Source organism: Rhinatrema bivittatum, chromosome 8 (assembly GCF_901001135.1).
Source record: "Rhinatrema bivittatum chromosome 8, aRhiBiv1.1, whole genome shotgun sequence".
In the NCBI taxonomy this organism is placed as follows: domain Eukaryota; kingdom Metazoa; phylum Chordata; class Amphibia; order Gymnophiona; family Rhinatrematidae; genus Rhinatrema; species Rhinatrema bivittatum.
The window spans coordinates 146,861,557-146,880,364 of NC_042622.1; the positions used below are offsets into that span (position 1 = coordinate 146,861,557).

The following is an 18,808-nucleotide window of genomic DNA, read 5'->3' on the forward strand; positions in this document are numbered from 1 at the left end:
AGTGTATGCAATCTTTTGCCCCTGCAATCTAATATATGTCGGGATGACAAAGCGATTAATGAGAACAAGATTGATTGAACACAATAGCTGCTTTAAAAACAGGAAAAATGGAAGCGCCTCTAGTGGCACTCTTTGCAGAACAACAACACTGCTTTGAAGATTTAAGTTGGACAGTATTGGAATATATTTCCAAACATTGGCGTGGTGGAGACAGAGTGAAACAATTAAGACAACATGAACAGCGCTGGATCTTTCAATTAAACACTGTTTCCCCACATGGGCTGAACTGAGAAATAGAATGGGCCCAGTTCATTTAAATCCCAGTGATTCGAATTCAAGCCGGTTTTTCATCTGTGTTTAATTATGAACATAAGAACATGCCATACTGGGTCAGACCAAGGGTCCATCAAGCCCAGCATCCTGTTTCGAACAGTGGCCATTCCAGGCCATAAGAACCTGGCAAGTACCCAAAAACTAAGTCTATTCCATGTTACTGTTGCTAATGGCAGTGGCTATTTTCTAAGTGAACTTAATAGCAGGTAATGGACTTTTCCGCCAAGAACTTATCCAATCCTTTTTTTAAACACAGCTATACTAACTGTACTAACTACATCCTCTGGCAACAAATTCCAGAGTTTAATTGTGGGTTGAGTACAAAAGAACTTTCTCCGATTAGTTTTAAATGTGCCCCATGCTAACTTCATGGAGTGCCCCCTAGTCTTTCTATTATCCGAAAGAGTAAAAAAAAACGATTCACATCTACTCGTTCTAGACCTCTCATGATTTTAAACATCTCTATCATATCCCCCCTCAGCCGTCTCTTCTCCAAGCTGAAAAGTCCTAACCTCTTTAGTCTTTCCTCATAGGGGAGCTGTTCCATTCCCCTTATCATTTTGGTAGCCCTTCTCTGTACCTTCTCCATCGCAATTATATCTTTTTTGAGATGCGGCGACCAGAATTGTACACAGTATTCAAGGTGCGGTCTCACCATGGAGCGATACAGAGGCATTATGACATTTTCGTTTTATTCACCATTCCCTTTCTAATAATTCCCAACATTCTGTTTGCTTTTTTGACTGCCGCAGCACACTGAACTGACGATTTCAATGTGTTATCCACTATGACGCCTAGATCTCTTTCTTGGGTTGTAGCATCTAATATGGAACCTAACATTGTGTAATTATAGCATGGGTTATTTTTCCCTATATGCATCACCTTGCACTTATCCACATTAAATTTCATCTGCCATTTGGATGCCCAATTTTCCAGTCTCACAAGGTCTTCCTGCAATTTATCACAATCTGCTTGTGATTTAACTACTCTGAACAATTTTGTGTCATCTGCAAATTTGATTATCTCACTCGTCGTATTTCTTTACAGATCATTTATAAATATATTGAAAAATAAGGGTCCCAATACAGATCCCTGAGGCACTCCATTGCCCACTGCCAACTCCCTTCTACTGAGAAAATTGTCCATTTAATCCTACTCTCTGTTTCCTGTCTTTTAGCCAGTTTGCAATCCACGAAAGGACATCACCATGAATAATCTGCTCACCAATTCACGTCAAATGCATGTGCATAAAAATGAGATCATGGAGATCACCTCAGTAGGAGGCATCTCCCGCACCGCGACGACGTAGCAAGAATGCTCACGGACCCGTAAGTGTTAGGGATGTGAATCGTTTTTGAACGATTAAAATTATCGTCAGATAATTTTAAAATCGTCCAAAATCGTTAGAGTGCACGATACAATACAAATGCCCCCGATTTATCGTCAGGGGCATTTGTATTGTATCGTTAAATAGGGCGCGGGAAAACCGGCACACTAAAAAAACCCTAAAACCCACCCCGAACCTTTAAAACAAATCCCCCATCCTCCCGAACCCCCCCCCAAATGTTTTAAATTACCTGGGGTCCAGTGGGGGGGGGGGTGTCCCGACGCGATCTCCCTCTCTCTCTGGCCACGGCTGTGTTGAGAATTGGCGCCGGTGGCCCTTTGCCCTTGTCATGTGACAGGGCAAAGGTAGCGCCGGCGCCATTTTGGTTCCTGGCTCCCAACGTCACGCGTGCAGGAGATCGCCCCCGGACCCCCGCTGGACCCCCAGGGACTTTTGGCTAGCTTGGGGGGGCCTCCTGACCCCCACAAGACTTGCCAAAAGTCCAGCGGTGGTCCAGGAGCGACCTCCTGCAGGCGGGCCATATTGCCAATCTTCAAAATGGCGCCGGCGCTACCTTTGCCCTCACTATGTCATATGGGCACCATTTCTCAATGCAGCCATGGCCAGAGAGCTGGAGATCACGTCGGGACCCCCCCACTGGACCCCAGGTAATTTAAAACATTTTGGGGGGGTTCGGGAGGGTGGGGGGATTTGTTTTAAAGGTTCGGGGTGGGTTTTAGGGTTTTTTTGGTGTGCCGGTTTTCCCGCCCTCCCCCAATTTACGATTTTTAACGATTTAAAAAAAAAAAAAAAAAACACGACGATAAGATTTCCCTCCCTCCCCAGCCAAAATCGATCGTTAAGACGATCGATCACACGATTCACACCCCTAGTAAGTGTATCCTTGAAGCCGAAAAAGCGAGTATAATCCCATGAAAGAGGTTGTGATAAAGTTTTGTCTTTTCAGAACAAACCTAAAATGCAATAAAGAACATCGCATGAATAACGGAGAGTAAACCCGATACCAGAGAGGTTCCTGAGGCAGCTGGGATGCGAAATGTGATCACTTCGAACTGTACTCTGTTATCAGCCAAAGGAAAGTATCCTGCATTTAACTTATTTTAAGCATATTCCACTTTGCTACCAGTTAAAAGGAAAGTGTTTTGAAGCTAATTCGTACTTGAGCAAATAATGTGCTTGAAAAAGCAGAAAGCATATTTTATATAAACAAAAAATCTCTCAAAAAAATAATTGATACCGGTGAAAGAAAGATCAATGACTAAAGATGATCCCGTGAGCGGTTTAAGCAAGGAGCAGAGATGCCCAAAAACTGTGGGATGGTATGAAGGTCTATAAATAAATTTTTAAAAAAATGATTAAAGATGATCCCGTGAGCAGTTTAAACAAGGAGCAGAGATGCCCAAAACCCGTGGGATGGTATGAAGGTCTATAAATCACACCTGGTATGTGTGACATAAATGATAAGTTCTTGTTTTGAAATTTTTTGGAAAAATTTGAAAAATTAATTGGTGACGTGGTGCCTATACATTTTAAATATTGGCCTCCATATGTTATGGCAATGGAGAAGTGGTGCTTTGTAATGTTTGGGCCTATTATGGGGGTCAATGTATCAGTAGTATTCATACCCTTTCTTTGGTCTGTACTGTCTACATCAGGGTTTTATTACATCCCTAAGGAATATACATGAGATATTTACATGCACTGCATCTAGAATACACAAAATACATCATGCATAGTCATTAGGGATATCCTAAAAACCTGACTAGCTGAGAGGGAGGCTCTCAAGGACCAATGTGAGCACCACTGCTCTAGATTTTTCTGTTTTAGAGAATGAGTGGGAATAGCATCTCTATTTTCTCTGATTTCTTATGAATCCTATTTAATGCAGGGTGTGAAAGTATCCACTCTGCTTCATGGTAGCAATGGTAACATGGAATAGACTTCTCCTAATATGGAACATAACATAACTTAGCTTTGGGTACTTGCCAGGTTCTTATGGCCTGGATTGGCCACTGTTGGAAACAGGATGCTGGGCTTGATGGACCCTTGGTCTGACCCAGTATGGCATTTTCTTATGTTCTTATCTTCCATCCTCTTCCCTGTACATAAGATGAATTTATCTGGGAAGTCTGTAGTGATTTATCCATCCAGTTATTTGATTCATTAAGACAAAGGTCTGAATGATCTAATTCTATCCATTATTTATATTTATAAACCAGCGAAAAGTGCACGGCATTGCTTGACTAGTCAGGTCTATAGAAGCCTTTGGGTGTGAGGAGGCCTATGCCTATGTGTAAGGGGGAGCCTGTGTCTGTATGTGGGTGCCGATGCCTGTTCCTGTGCCTGTGTGTGCATGTGTTTTAGGGGAGCCTATGTGTGTGCCTGTGTGCACCTATTCGCTGGTACCTGTTCCTCTGCCTATGCAAGTGTGTGTGCAGGGCAGTTGGAAGCATTAGGTGGGATAGGCAGTAACCTCAGGCGCCAGAAGTGGGTGGGGAGGCAGAGCAGCCAGTAAGGGTGCCGGTTTTGAAAGGATGGATGAGATGAGAAGAGGCATGGGTGAGACATGGAGGGAATTTTCCATTTTTGGGTATATATTATTTGAGGAGCTGGGGTTGTTTGTCATGTGCAATTTGAGAGAGTGAGAGAGATCATGTGACAACATCACTGCCTAGGGCGGCTGGACACCCTTCCAGCAGCACTGTGTATGTGGGTGTGTGGAAACCTATGTTTGTGTCTTTGTGTGTGTGCTTGCCTGTGTGTTTGGAAGACTGTGTGTGTGCATGTAGGGGAGCTTGTGTGAATGTATGTGAGACTGTGTGTGTTTTTGCATGTATGCCAGCATGTGTGTGTGTGTATGTGTGTCTGCCTGTGCCTATCCATGTGTACCTGTTTGCCTGTGTATCTCTGCAAGTGCATGCCTGCCTGTGCATAAGCCTATGTGTTTGCTTGTATATGTGTGTGTGTGTGTGTGTGTGTGTGTGCACGCGTGTGTAAGCTTACGTTCAAGTTTATGCTTCCAGCTACGAGTAGCACTGGAAGCACCAGGGTGGGGTTGAGGGTCACTTGCTCATGGCACAGATAAAAAAAGGTATTGGCTGGGATGGGGAAGGTTGGCGGGGGGTTGGGGGGGGGCAGTGTCATGATTCTTTGTTGTGGATGGCTGGTGGGGGGGGGGGGGGGGGGGGGGAAGGCAGTCAAATGGTGAGTTTACTGATCGGAAGCAGGGGCTATATGCCAGGCACTTCAGTTTTAAATAGGGAGAGGAAGGTGGGTGGGGTAAAAGACTATGGCCCGGCAAGACTTTAGCATAATGCTTTGGGGGAGGGCAGAGATTGGCCGCCCTCTAATCTGAACCTGTTATTTTATAGGGTGACAATGCTACTTAACTGTATCTCTTTAAAAGATATCCTGCTAAGTAGAATGTTATCCAGCCACACAAGGTTGGATAATTTTAGACCTGCTCAGAAGCAGGTCTAACGTTATCCGGCTAACCTAGCTGGATATACCCAATATTTAGCTAGGTTAGCTGGATAACTCAACCCTTCCCTGGAATGTCCATAAAAACGCCCCTTTTTATCTGGCTAGAATTTAGCCAGATAATGGATGAATATACCCAGGTAAGCCATTTAGACAGATATCTAGATAATGCAAGTTGTACCAATTGAAACAATCTCAATAAACACATTATTTAAAAAAAAAATAGATTTAGGTAAAAGTGCAACAGCATTACACATGTGACAGAGGGATACAAACAACTTTATTTCAGGCATCTACACTTCACAATTAATGTACAAAAATAGGACAGCATAAAACTTCAGCTTCATGGTGATGATAAAAAGGCTACTATTGTGCAAGTTGTATGCATACTCGGTATTACACATATATTTTACAGAAGTGAGGTAGAACTAGCTGAGTATTTCTCTTGTAGTCCACAGTGACTTCTCTAATGCTTAAAAACAGATGAACCAGTAGAGAAAGTGAGACAGTGCACAAAGTTGGCTTTCCAGCCAGCAGGAATCACTCATGTAGGAAACCATGGCTCACAGCACACTTACAACCATCACCATAGTGTGGCTATAAAATTCCAGTTCAGCAGGGAGAACTAGGCAGTCCTGCTTTTACTCTCCCCTCACTCCACCTATGAGTCTTTTAGTTTGAATTTCTCTAAGAAAGATAGGAACTAACTATTTGCTGTAATGAAGGGAAGGGTGTTTGAAAACAGAACAGCTCAGCCATCCTTGTTCTTAGAGCTTTTTCAGCCCAAGTGCCTCCAAGCATCATACCTGCTAGTTCTGCTGGACATTGTGGATTAGCAGTTGCAGGTTCCACCATCTCTGAAAAAGGAAGGATAGACAGCTGGTTCTCAGCAGACCACAGCCATCTCCCAGGCTTTGCAGTGCACTGCAGCCCCTCGGATTCACTGCTTCAATGGCACAAGTGCAGAGGGCTGCAGCCATCATCCAGGCCAATCAAGACAGGAGTCCACAGCTGGAATGCTAGGGCTGCAGCCCCTGGGATAAACACCTAGACTGGTGCAAGTGTAGAGAACTATAACCTTCTCTCAGGCCATACACTACAACCGCAAGAACACTGGAATTGTGGTGTTCCTGATGCTGTGCTCCCTGCTGACCTGCTTCAAACTTCAAATATTCCCATGTAATGCCTGAGGTTTTTATCTTACAACTCCTCCATAAGTCTTATGACTCCAGTTTGGGAACCATCCTACCTCATCCACACCCAGCTACCCAGAGCAGATTCCTTTTTCTCACTTTGCTGCCCATGGGATGGTTCTTGCAAGAGCTAAATTGACAGGAACAGCTAGCTTCAGCTAATGTCACATCAAGAACAGGATATTCTCAAAAGCACCTGTGAACTAGGTTACAGGCCCATCCCCAGTAGGCTGCATCACCAGATGCTTCTGAAAACAAAGCCACTCAAACGCAGGAGAACAAACAAGAAGTTTTCCTCTCTCTTGGCTTATGGTCATGCTAATGGAGCAATCCTTTGCTTCTCTACCTTACTGTACTCATGCAATAAGAAAGTGGGCTTGGAGGTTCCTAGACTTAGATTTTATATTGGAAAAACCCTGTTTAAAAATCAGACACACAAAGCTAAAACCCTCTTTCCTTCCCTCCAACACATCACTGCTCCCTACAATAGATTACACTCCTACTCTCAGGGGTGGTGGAAGCACCAGGTGGATTAGGTGGTCTCCTAGAGTGCCACTGGTTTGGGGGTGGCCACCTAGTGCTTCCACTAGCTCTAATCAGGATGTGGGAAGCTGAGCAGTGTCAGCTGGACCAGTATGATCTGAAGGAGCAGGGGCAGAAGCAGCCTCACAGGAAGAAAGGAGTCAACCCAGGAGATAGAGCAGTAGTGGCTGGGCCTGTGCAGCTGGATTGCCAGGCCTATGAGATGAGCAGAAGAAGTGTCTGAGTGTATACGCGTGGCTGTGTGAGTGCAAGAGAGAGAAAAAGAATGAACATAATGTACTAACAGAGTAAATAATGAAACATAAAGATCCAAACAGTCCATCCACTCTGCTCAGCAAAATGTTTAGGTTTGCACTGTGTTTGTGTGTGAGAGAAAGGAGAAAGTTTGCGTGCGTGTGTGCACCCCCCTCCCCCCAATTCAGGAAAATCTCAGGGTGACTGGAAATCAGATGTTCCCAGCTATGGACAGCAGGGATTTTTTTTTTATCCTCATTAGTTTAATTGTTTGGTGTTATTTGATGTGTCTGCTGTTTTGAAATATTTTATGGTGGTGAATTTTTAAAAATTTGTATTTCAGTTTTTAATTATTGGATGTTATTATATTCAATAGTTTTAAATAATTTTTCTTTTTATTAATATGGTTTTACTATTGTAATTGATGTTTTATATTTCCTGATTTTATTTTTGTATTATGAGGAATGGTAGTGTTTCTGGTTTTCTATTGTTGCACTACATACAGAGTCTGATTTGTTATAGTTTTCAGTTCAGTTTTTGTCTGCACATTTCTATTTATAGTTTATGGTCTCTCTATTCTGTATTTAGTGAGGGTTTGTCTGTGCAACAGAGGTGAGGTATTGTGCTAGCGTTTAGTTTCTATGTAGGGATCTATCGCAGCCTTGCTTGTTCTGTTTTCCTAGTAGGAAGTGTATTGGTATTTTAGGGACTGATGTAATATCTGCAGTGTTGCTTTGGCCCTGAGTAGAGTTGTTACTGTTTGAGCACTGGCAGTTAGTGCTCTTTTGGTATGGGAGGTTTATTATAATGTAATTGTAATTCAGTTTATTAATGGCTTTCAGAGGACCAAGCCTATACCCAATACAAGCTGCAATAGGTCTAAGACCATATGGGCTATAAGTGTCTTTTTTTGCAGAGTTTCTGGTTGGCACCATAGCAATTTATGTAAATATAATATACATGTTATAAGTGATATTTTTACCTCAGAATGTCTCTTTTCAGTAAAAACAATTATAAATGCATACTTTTTATATCATGTGTATTTGGTGGGGGGAAAAGGCAGGCTGTAAGGTTTACTTAAGGTGCCCAATACCCTTGCACCAGCCCTGCCTTTGCTAGCAAAATGAGAAATTACTACTTACCTGATAATTTCTTTTTCCTTAATTTAGACAAATGGGTTCAGGACCAGTGGATTATGCACCTCACCAGCAGATTGAGACGGAGCAAACTGACGTCACAGTACATATACTCCTGCAGTGACATCAGCCTGCCAGTATTCTCTTCAAAAGCAACTGTGGACAGACTAGCAAAAACTTGATTAAAAACAGATAACCATTTCAATACTTAGTCACCATGAAACACTGAGCTCAGAAAAGAAATGCATGAACAATAGTCTAGGACTGGAGTCACACTTACCAGTAACCCCTAGAACAAGTAGTCTCCCAGGCGGACTATAACAAACATATGGCAGCCAGGAAGCTGAAGCCATCTGTCTATATTTAGGAAAATGAAATTATCAGGTAAGTAGTAATTGCTAATTTCCTAGCACATAGATGGCTTCAGGACCAGTGGGAGGTACCAAAGTTACTCCCAAATAAAGTGGGAGGCTATCTGCAGTCCAATCAAAACCACCCATGCAAAGGCTGTGTCCTCCCGGGTCTGCACATCTAGAAGATAATACCTGGAAAAGCTGTGTAAGGATGACCACATTGCAGCTCGGCAAATGTCAACAGGAGACAACAATCTAACCTCTGCCCATGGCACTGCCTGAGCCTTAGTGGAATTAGCCCTAACCTGAGCAGGCAATGGCTTTTCAGCGGCCACATATGCAGCCATGACTATATAGAAACATAGAAGTGACAGCAGAAGAAGAACACAATGGCCCATCCAGTCTGCCCAGCAAGCTTTCACAGTTATTTTTCTCATGCTTCTCTGTTACTTCTGACCGCTGAGGTCAGGGCCCTTATTGGTAACTTTTTGGTTCAAATTTTCCTTCCACCCCCTGCCATTGATGTAGAGAGCAGTGCTGGAGCTGCATAAAAGTGAAGTATCAAGCCTAATTGGTTAGGGATAGTAACCACCGTAATAAGCAAAGCTGCTCCCACGCTTGTTTACCCCAGCCTGTGCAATTTAGTCCTTGCCTTACTCCCCTAATCCAGCGATCTATTGTAGCCTGCGAAGCCAGCTCACCCTGTTTACCTCCACCATGAAGGATAAACAGACGATCCATCTTTCTGGAAAGGCTTAGAAAACCTCTAGATACTTCAAGAAGTCTCTTGAAATCCAAGGAGTTGTGCAACAGGCTATATTCCTCCTCATCTCTTTCCTTATCCAGAGAGAGCAAGGAAACTGGACTGATTCAAGTGAAAGCTGAAACCACTATTAGGCGAGAAAGAAGGAACAGTACACAGTTGAATCGCTCCTGGAGTCACCCTGAAGGAAAGATTTCTGACAAGCAAAGGCCTGCAGCTTTGAAATATCGATGCGCAGAATATGATTGCCACCAGAAACCACCATTTTCAAGGTAGTAAGCGCAAGGAAGGGAGAACATTGGTTGAAATGTAGGACTCACACAAAAAGTCCAAAACCAGATTAAGACTCCACAAGGGTACCGATAATTGCAAGGGAGATGAAGATGTTTCACTCCCCTCCAAGAAATGGGTCCACACTAAGGCATGAGATAATAAGGATTCACCATTCACCTGACCCCCTGAAACAGACAAGAGCCACTACCTGTACCTTCAAGGAAAGTAAGGCTCAACCCTTTATTCAAACCCATCCTGCAAAAATTCCAAAATGGAGCGGGATCCCTAATTGAATGGAGGAAATTACTCCTCGATCCACTACAGCACACCAAGCCTCAAACACTCACATACTGGTAAATAGACTAAGGAAGTGGAGAATTTTCATACTAGTAGCAAGGGTAGCAATCACCGCAGTAGAATATCCACACTTAAACAAGCTGAGACCTCTCAAGGGCCATACCGTAAGACAAAACCAGTATGGATCTTCGTGAAGGACAAGTCCCTTGCAGCAACAGATCCTGTATGCCGGAAGACAAAGGGGGGAGTCTACCAAGGAGTCTTTGCAGATTTGCATACCATGGTCTCTGGGCTAATCTGGTGCCACAAAAGCACTATCCCCCCTGTGGCCTTTGACCCTGAACTATTCTGCCCAACACAGGCCACAGAGGAAAGGCATACAGTAGCTTGTCCTCTGACCAGCCCGGCACAAAAGCAAAGATACCCTCGAATCTCTCCTGTGACTGAAGAATTAAGGAACCTTTGGCATTGCGAGAAGTCGCCAACAGGACTAGAAATGGAAGGCCCCCAGCGATCCACTATCAGCTGAAATACCTCAATTCGACAATACCATCTCTTGGTTCCCAGACTCTCCCTGTTGAGAAAGTCTGCTCTTACATTGTCTTTCCTGCAATTGTGCGAGGCCAAGATCTCCTGAAGATATGCACTTCCACCCAGTCCATAGTTGATCTATTTTCTGCGACACTTGCTGGCTCTTAGTTCCCTCCATGCCGATTGATGTAAGCCACCATTGTTGCGTTGTTTGACATTATCCGGACCACTTGACCCCTGCAGCCTGCCACTGAACTGCAGACATGCCAACTGGATCTGCTCGGGCTTTTCCAGCCGATTGATGTTCCATAGAAAGACTCTTCTGAATTCCAACACCCTTGTGCCGATAGTTTCCTGACAGTGGAGCCCCAATTTAGAGTGCATGCCAGGCTGAGATACCTGAATATGCCAGGCAGCGCATAGGGAAAGACCTGACTTAGCGCCTATAGCTACGAAATCTATTTTTTTTAAGTGTCCAAAAATTAGGTGTCTAAAATTAAGCATCCACAATTTTAGGTGTTCAAACCTAGGCATCCCAAAATAAATGCCCAAGCTAAGCGCATGGCTTAAGCCCACATTCCTAGCTTAGATTCCGCTCAACCGATCCACCAACACCTGTCTAAGCATCCAAAAACTGGATGCACAAACGCACTGCCTTGCTACTGATTCTCCTGAAGAGGGCAACCAAACGTTCAGGCAAAACACGCAAAACACCGCTGGTGCCCTACCATGCGGCGCACAGGAGAAAAGCCTCAGAGTGGGGCCCTAGCCGATAAAGGCTGCTCAACCCGCCAGGCTGCCCATGTCCCTTAAACATCCCTTGGATCAGGACAATGTCAGAATGGCGCAGCAAGCACAGAGTCTGGGTAAGGAGGAAGCCCTACACCAAAATCTTTCCCTTATGCATCTCTGTATTTATATTAGATAGATAGATATTTTTTTTTATTTTACCTGAGCTCAGCCTTTCCCAGCTGAGTACAGAGATGCTCTCTGGTAGCAGGGGAAGAGGGCATAGATCATCACCGCTGCACTCGGCTCCCTGCACCCTCTGCCTTTCAGCAGTTTTAAACAGCTAAGTCACGCTGGCTGAAAACCAGCTACCGGACCAAAGCACTCATCTGAGGGACCATGGAAAACACCTCAAGAATTCTCATATTGGGAGAGAGGACCATCTGGTATCATCGCAGGAGAGCAGGGCATCAATTCTTTTTTTTTTTTTAATTCTCTCCTTCTAAAAATCTGAAGCAATCCAGTAGGGAGGGTACCATCCACCATCTGCTGGAGACAGAGAATACTTGCAGGCTGATGTCACTGCAGGGTTATCTATATTGTGGACATCAGTTTGCTCATTCTCCATCTGCTGGCAGGGGAGGCAATAAACCCACTGGTGTATAGGGAGCGCTGGAGAGAAGCGGTCCCACTCGAGGGGGAATTGTGTGCCCTTGAGCCTCGCACCAGTCCCAGACGAACTCCAAGAAACACCGAGGGTAGGCGAGGCCCGCCCAGCATGGGTGGAAGCTGACAAGTCCAACCTTCTGGCCGGACCTGCATGCTTCTGGAACCAACAATCATGATGTTGGTAATGAACAGTCCTCCGACTGTTCCCAGTCCTTTCGGACTCTGCCGCTGGAATGCAAGAAGCAGCGGCCAGACTCTCCGGACGAGGGCAGACAAAGGCTCAGGACAAGGCACTAGAACACAAAGACTAGGAGGACAAGGCACTGAAGACCAAGGACTCAAACGAGGCAAGGTTCAAGGTATTCAGGAATTCAGGCAGGATTCAGAAGCAAGCGAAGTAAGTACTGGGTTGAGCCCTTACCATGCAGCGTGCCCTACACAGCCACTACCCATGGGCTGGTCGTGGACCACGCTGAATGTAAAGCAGGCTCCAGAGGAGGTGTGGAATAGCGGAAGCTGGAGCTGGAACATGGCGAAGATACTGAAGAGGCCTGCCCGGGGGCGCGCCCTACACAGCCGCCAGTGGCTGGTCGCAGACCACGGCTAGGACGGAGCAGGTTCGAACAGCATCTTAGGCATGGACGGAGCAAGCTCAAGTATCCGAGGGCAAGACAGAGTTCAAGACACAGGACCAAGATGGAACTTGGCTTCAGGCAAGGATACAGGACCAAGACAGGACTTGGCTTCAGGCAAGGATACAGGACTAAGTCGGGACTTGGCTTCAGGCAGGAGGGGTCCCTCGGAGGCTAGAGCGCGGGACATGAGAAGGATGGCGACGAGGAACAAGGGTAGCGGCATCGGACAGGGATCCACGGACATCAGGAACCGAACTGGAACATGAACATCGGGAACAGGTAACACAGGACATGAGCTCCAACGAAGAACATGGACCTGACGGAGGGCTGGAAGGCAAGACTTCCAGGAGCAGGAAACTCCGATGTGCAAGGCAAGGCAGAACTGAAAGTAAAGCCCTTTAATAGGCCAGAAAGCAGGCAACTCCCTGGGAGGAGTTCCGATGGCCATACCTGGCTGGCCCCTATAAGTAGAGAGAGAGGCTGCAGGCCGACCCCCTTAGAGAGAAGGGCGGGGGCCCAAACGCAAGAAAGTCTAAGCTGAGACTGGAGCAGGCCTCAGGCAGGCCCCGATGACATCGAAGGCCTCCCAGGCCGTGGAGCAAAATCCGGAAAGCCAGTTCAGGCAAGGCTCCGGCTTCGGTCAGAACAGCTTCCAGAGAAAGGTGAGAGGCCTCCCATGGCTCCAGCTACGGGAGGAATCGTAACAAACTGGTCCTGATCCCATCTGTCTATGTGCTAGGAAACAAATATTAAATATTATACAGTCATAAATTAATTGCTGTATTGCTTTAGAGTTTGAAATATTATATGTGTAGTGCAGTTCTTGTAGCTGTACTGTCCTGAAGAAATACAGAATCTGACAGTAATTAAAATCTTTAACGTTCATGTAATCTGCCCAGTTTTATTCCTAGTGTCACTGATCTCTGGGCTTTCCCTCATTTCTTCACAACAAATGATCCTCTGTGCTTATCCCAGGCTTTATTACCTCGTTCCCTCTACCGCTGAGGATCATCTGTGCTTAGCCCAGTCTTTACCCATCTATCAACCTACTGCTGAGGATGCTCCATGCTCGTTCCAGGTGTCTTAAATGCTGTTACTGTTTTTGTCTCTACAGCTCCACTGGACAAATAGTCTTAGTAAGTCTAATACCTTTTCAAGGGCCACTACACAAGGTTGTGGGCGTACATAAGTTTGTGAAACCACTCTCTACCTGTCTACCCAGGAATCTAAAGCACTATAAATCCACTCCTATCTTCGTCCTCTTTTGAGCTGATCTTATATTCCCTACCCTCACCGCATCCCCTAACATATTGTAGGTTTGCACTGACTTTAGAAGAAAGCTGCAGGACCAGGAAGCATGGGTCATTACCATGGCATAAAAAAAAGATTTCACTCCCATGCACTATGGACCCTATAAAACAGTTCAGTCCAGCAGTCTGAACTCCAGCAGGCCTGGTACAAGTTGATTGTAAAGCGATTGGTGCATATGCAATAGATATGAATCTGTGGCAGAAAGAAGGTAGATGAGCGATATCCTGTGCTGCAGTACAACATCTTGTGGGAGGCAGCTGGGAGATGATGGCATATTAATTGCTTTCAATCCCAGCACCTCCTCTGGCCACAGTGGATTCTGCAGCAAGTCCATGCAGGAAGTTAGGGCAGCGTGGGACACAGGTCATCTCATGCTTCCGCAGAACCTGTGTCAGCCGGCTCAGCTCCTGCTGCAAAGTTTGGATCTCTTTCCGAAGGACAGAGTTCTCTCTCTCCAGTTGCTCATATTCCTGGGAAAAAGATAAAATAAAGTAATTGAAAACCTGCCCTGGGAAAAAAAAAATAAAAGATGTGATACAGAGCTTAGGCAGAACAGCTTAACAAGGACTGTTGGCATCAGGTACAGGCTGAGCCAGTTCACCTATGAATTCAGAATTGTACTGTCCCTGGGAAAAGCAGGACCTAAAAGTCCCCACAGATCCAATATGGGGTACTATGCCCTGACCCAACCTGTCCCTGGGCCCATGAAGTCAGCTGGGGACACCTGCACAGAGCAATCTGGTTATCCTGAGGGAGTTTCAAATTGCCATATAAGCTTTTTAGGATATCCACAACTGAATACTCAAGAGATCTATGAACACACAGATGCTCTGGGGCTGCTGCCTGCAGTTTCTTCTGAGGGAAGGTAGAGAATAAACTCGATAACAAAATTTAGAATCTCGGTGGATTGTTGAGGAAACCCAACTCAGCTGCAGGGACAAAAAAAAAAAAGAATAGAAAGTCTCCATCTGAATCCTTCATCTGAGAGAGATAGCTTCTGGTGAGAAGGAGAAGAACAGCCACATGAGGGCGCCCCCAGATCAGAAGAGGGAATGACCATAGTACTCAAATCAAGACTAAGCAAACTCCACCAGATACATTGACCCCCCACACAGCTTGTAGCTTCTTATCTGTTTCCAATAATCAGAGCTCCTTATCGGAGGATCTTTTATATCCTTGAAAAAGCTACCATAAGGGCAGATGTAAAGAACTGACTTGTACTGAAATTCAGTGAACAGTTTCTTAAAGCTCAAGCTCATTTCTTTTTAACTCCCAATTTAGTAAGCTAATGGTCTTCTTATGCAGCGGGCGTTAAATGCATACAAACCTGAAAATGTGTGCAAAGAAAAGGCTTAACAGCCTGATTTTAGAAAGCAATTACTTGCTTAAAATTGGGTTTTTCACATGTAAATACACTTTACCCATGTAAAGGAAAATTGGTTCTTACCTGCTAATTTTCATTCCTGTAGTACCACGGATCAGTCATGATTTCTGGGTTTTGCCTCCCCTCCAGCAGATGGAGACAGAGAATTTTTTGACTGACAGTGCCCTATATCTCGAGGTGCCACCTACAGTCCATGAGTATTACACTGTATCCAAGCGTAAAGAATAAACCTTAATAAAAACTATTAACAATTTCGCCCCTTAATGAGCAGAGGGAAGAGAAACCTGTAACGCATACAACAAATCCTGCTCATACTTGCACCCTAATAGCTGGCCCTATTCTGTGGAATTCACTTCCTGATTCTTTTCATCTTATACCTTCCACACAACAATTTAAGAAAACTTTAAAAACTTATTTCAGAAAGCTTATAGTACACTGATCAATTCTCAAACATCCATACAGCACTTCTACTCTCTTCATCACTGACCCCCCATTCAATCCATCTACATAATTCGTAGCATTATGAAGGCACCATGTTTTGTCTATTAGTGTTTGGTTGAATTTTATGTATTTTGTCTATTTAATTAATTTTTATTTTTATTGTGGTCTTATTTCTTATGTATGGTTATTGTTAACCGTTTTGATTAATCCTCAAATTGTAAAAGCGGTATATAAACATTTTTAAATAAATAAATAAATAAATAAAATAAAATAAACAAACAAAAGGGGAGCAGAAACCTGTGTGAACTTTTCAAACAAATCTGCAGAACAATCAATAGTCACCGACCGAGCAGACTCTCCATTTCCCCAACTCTGAAATGGGCGGACTCTGGACTGCTCCGTGGTACTAAGAACGAAAATTAGCTGGTAACAAAATCTTCCTTTACCTGTACGTACCTGGATCAGTCCAGACTCCTGGCATGTACCAAAACTTCCCTAAGTGGGGTGGGACCTCGAGAGTCCCATTCGGAGCACACCTTCTCCAAAGCCCCCAGAATCTTGGGCCTAGACATCCAACTGATAATGCCTAGCATGTGCAAAGACTTCCAAGTATCTGATCTACAAATCTCCTGTGGCGAAACTTGCTGACACTCTGCCACGAAGCCGCTTGTGACCGGCAGAATGAGCTTGAAAAACCAACCGGAACTGGACGACCCCTGAACAATATATGCAGAGGCAACAGCCTCCTTCAACCAGCTGTGTGATAGTGGCCCTAGCAGCCTTGTGTCCTCTCCTGGGGCCACTCCCACAGCACGAAAAGATGGTCCGACAAGTGGAAGCTGTTTTGTAACTCCAAGTCAACAAAATACAACTCGCCCTCACGTCCAACCTTCGCAATTTTAGTCGACTGAGGATTAGAAGGGTCCAAGTGTGGAAAGGAAGGGAGTTCCACTGACTGATTCAAATGAGAGGAGAATACCACCTTTGGAAGAAAGGAGGGACTGTCCTCAATTCCCGTATCCATAATCCTTAAGAAGGGCTCCCTACCAGATAGGACCCTGAAGCTCTGACACCCGCCCGCAGTAGAAGAAATAGCCACGAGGAAAACAACCTTCAAGGTAAGATCTTTTAATGTTGCCCGCTTTAAGGCTTAAATGGCAATGGTACACAAGGCACCCGCAGTACCAAATTCACAGCTCCGCGAGAACAGGACTTCGGACCTGGACGGGCGCAATAATGTTTTGCCCCCCCCCCCCACAGAAAACGCACCATGTCCAGATTGTGCTGCCAAGGCAACTCCCCGTACTTTTCCACAGAAACAACCTAGAGTCACTACCTGACCCCTCAGGAACCAAAGGACAAACCTTTAGCCAGGCCCACTTGTAAGAAGGCCAAAACATCCCCAATATCAAGGCCCGGGTAGGTTCTACTTTGTGATCCACGCACCAGGATTCAAAAACTCCCCACCACCCTAACGTAAGCCAAGGAGGGTAGAAGGTTTTGAGAGACTGTAAAAAGGTTAGTAATCACTGCATCCGAATAACCCCTTATTCTTCAAACTGCCACCTCTCAAAAGCCATGCCGCTAGACAAAACGATCTGCCCCTTCCAAACAAACAGGCCCTTGGTGACAACCGTCCACTGCTAGGTTGACTAGATCTGCAAGTTTCCAAATGTTCAAAAAATATTTGCTAGTTGACAAGTAGTGTAAGTTCAAGAATAGAGTGTATATGAAATTTTGTTAAAAATTATATGCTTTATCAATCAACAACTGCTTTGTATATAATTTTATCTTTTTTATGTAAAAAGTTTGAAATTTGTTAAAGGGAAGACCTCAGCATTGGCACCAATCTGTTGATACAGAAATCTGTTAGCCAATAGTTGCAATCACCGGTCTTTGTCCCTTATTTTTACTTAAAATGTTGCCGTCAAAGTTGTCAAGAAGTATGGTCAAGATGAAGTTAAATAATTCTCTATGACGTTAACTCTCTCAAGGAGCTATATTCTGTCTGCTGTTCTGAATAAATTCAATCAGTATCACATTTAACTCCAATCTGTATTGTTTGGTAATTACCAGTGTTTACTTAGGAATAACCCTTTTCATCTTGGGTTTTACAACGGGAAAACAATCATTTCTCATTTATCTCCAATCTGTACGATCTGGTAATTCCCAGTGTTACTCAAGATTAGCCCATTTCATCTTATATTTTTTAAAGGGAAAACCTCATAAATCATAACAGTGTTTGGTGTAAACCACCACCGCTGTCAACATTTCACTTCAAACGCTGCTTCAGGGCAGGCTCTGTGGTGTAAAAACAATTCAGACATCAGCTAGATAACAAAAGTTTTCATAAGCTGAATATGTTATAATCGGTAGTACTCACAGTTATTATATGAACTGTTCGTTTCGAAAGTCGGGCTTGGTTTAAAGCATTTAAACATGGCGGCTAGATTTAAATCACAAACACTGGGGGTCATTTATCAAAATGCGATAAGGCATTTTCGCATGCGAAAAGCCCTATTAACGCATGCGATAGGCCCTTAATGCATGCGAAAACGTGTTTAACGCATGCGATCGCACCATATCGTATGTTCTCTCAACCTAGCTTGATGTTACCCAGGTAGAGAGTCCCTCAAGCTAGGTTGAGAGAACCTTGCCCAAATCTCATGCTGAAGTGAGTTTCCTCACTCCGAAGGCCAGCAAATCTTCACAAGAGACCACTGTTCTCGTTCTCTCTCTCACCTGTGTGTCTAGGACCATTAACAATGGTCCCCTGGTGGTTGAAAGCAGGAAATACAACAGGTCTGCCACTTATCGCAGAATCTGAAAATGGTATCGCAATTTGCGCTAACTTAGCTCTTCGCACAGGTAATTAGCACAATTGCGATAAATGCTATATTAGCATAAAACACGCCCCTTTTGCTATCGCATGCGGTACTTATCGCATTTTGATAAATCCACCCCACTGGTTGCTATAAGCAAGTATCCAGCAAAAAAAAGCAAAAAATAATTCTATGCTTTGAGATGAGTTCATCTTGCTTCTCTATATCGGGACATACCACTGTTATGATTTATGAGATTTTCCCTTTGAAAAATATAAGATGAAATGGGCTAATCTTGAGTAACACTGGCAATTACCAGATAAATGTGATACT

At 44.3% G+C, this 18,808-nt stretch overlaps 1 protein-coding gene across 2 annotated transcripts in view; it reads right to left on the reverse strand.

The window, feature by feature from the left end:
* Positions 1-12,840: 12,840 nt before the first annotated feature.
* Positions 12,841-18,808, reverse strand: part of BATF2 (basic leucine zipper ATF-like transcription factor 2) — a 67,594-nt gene continuing 61,626 nt past the window's right edge. For both annotated transcript variants that reach the window (XR_003858362.1, XM_029614107.1), the window contains one exon: positions 12,841-14,298. Coding sequence is in view for 1 of the 2 variants with exons in the window: in XM_029614107.1 (XP_029469967.1) it covers positions 14,104-14,298 (195 nt within the window). In the remaining variant the exon portion in view is untranslated. The remainder of the gene's footprint in view (positions 14,299-18,808) is intronic.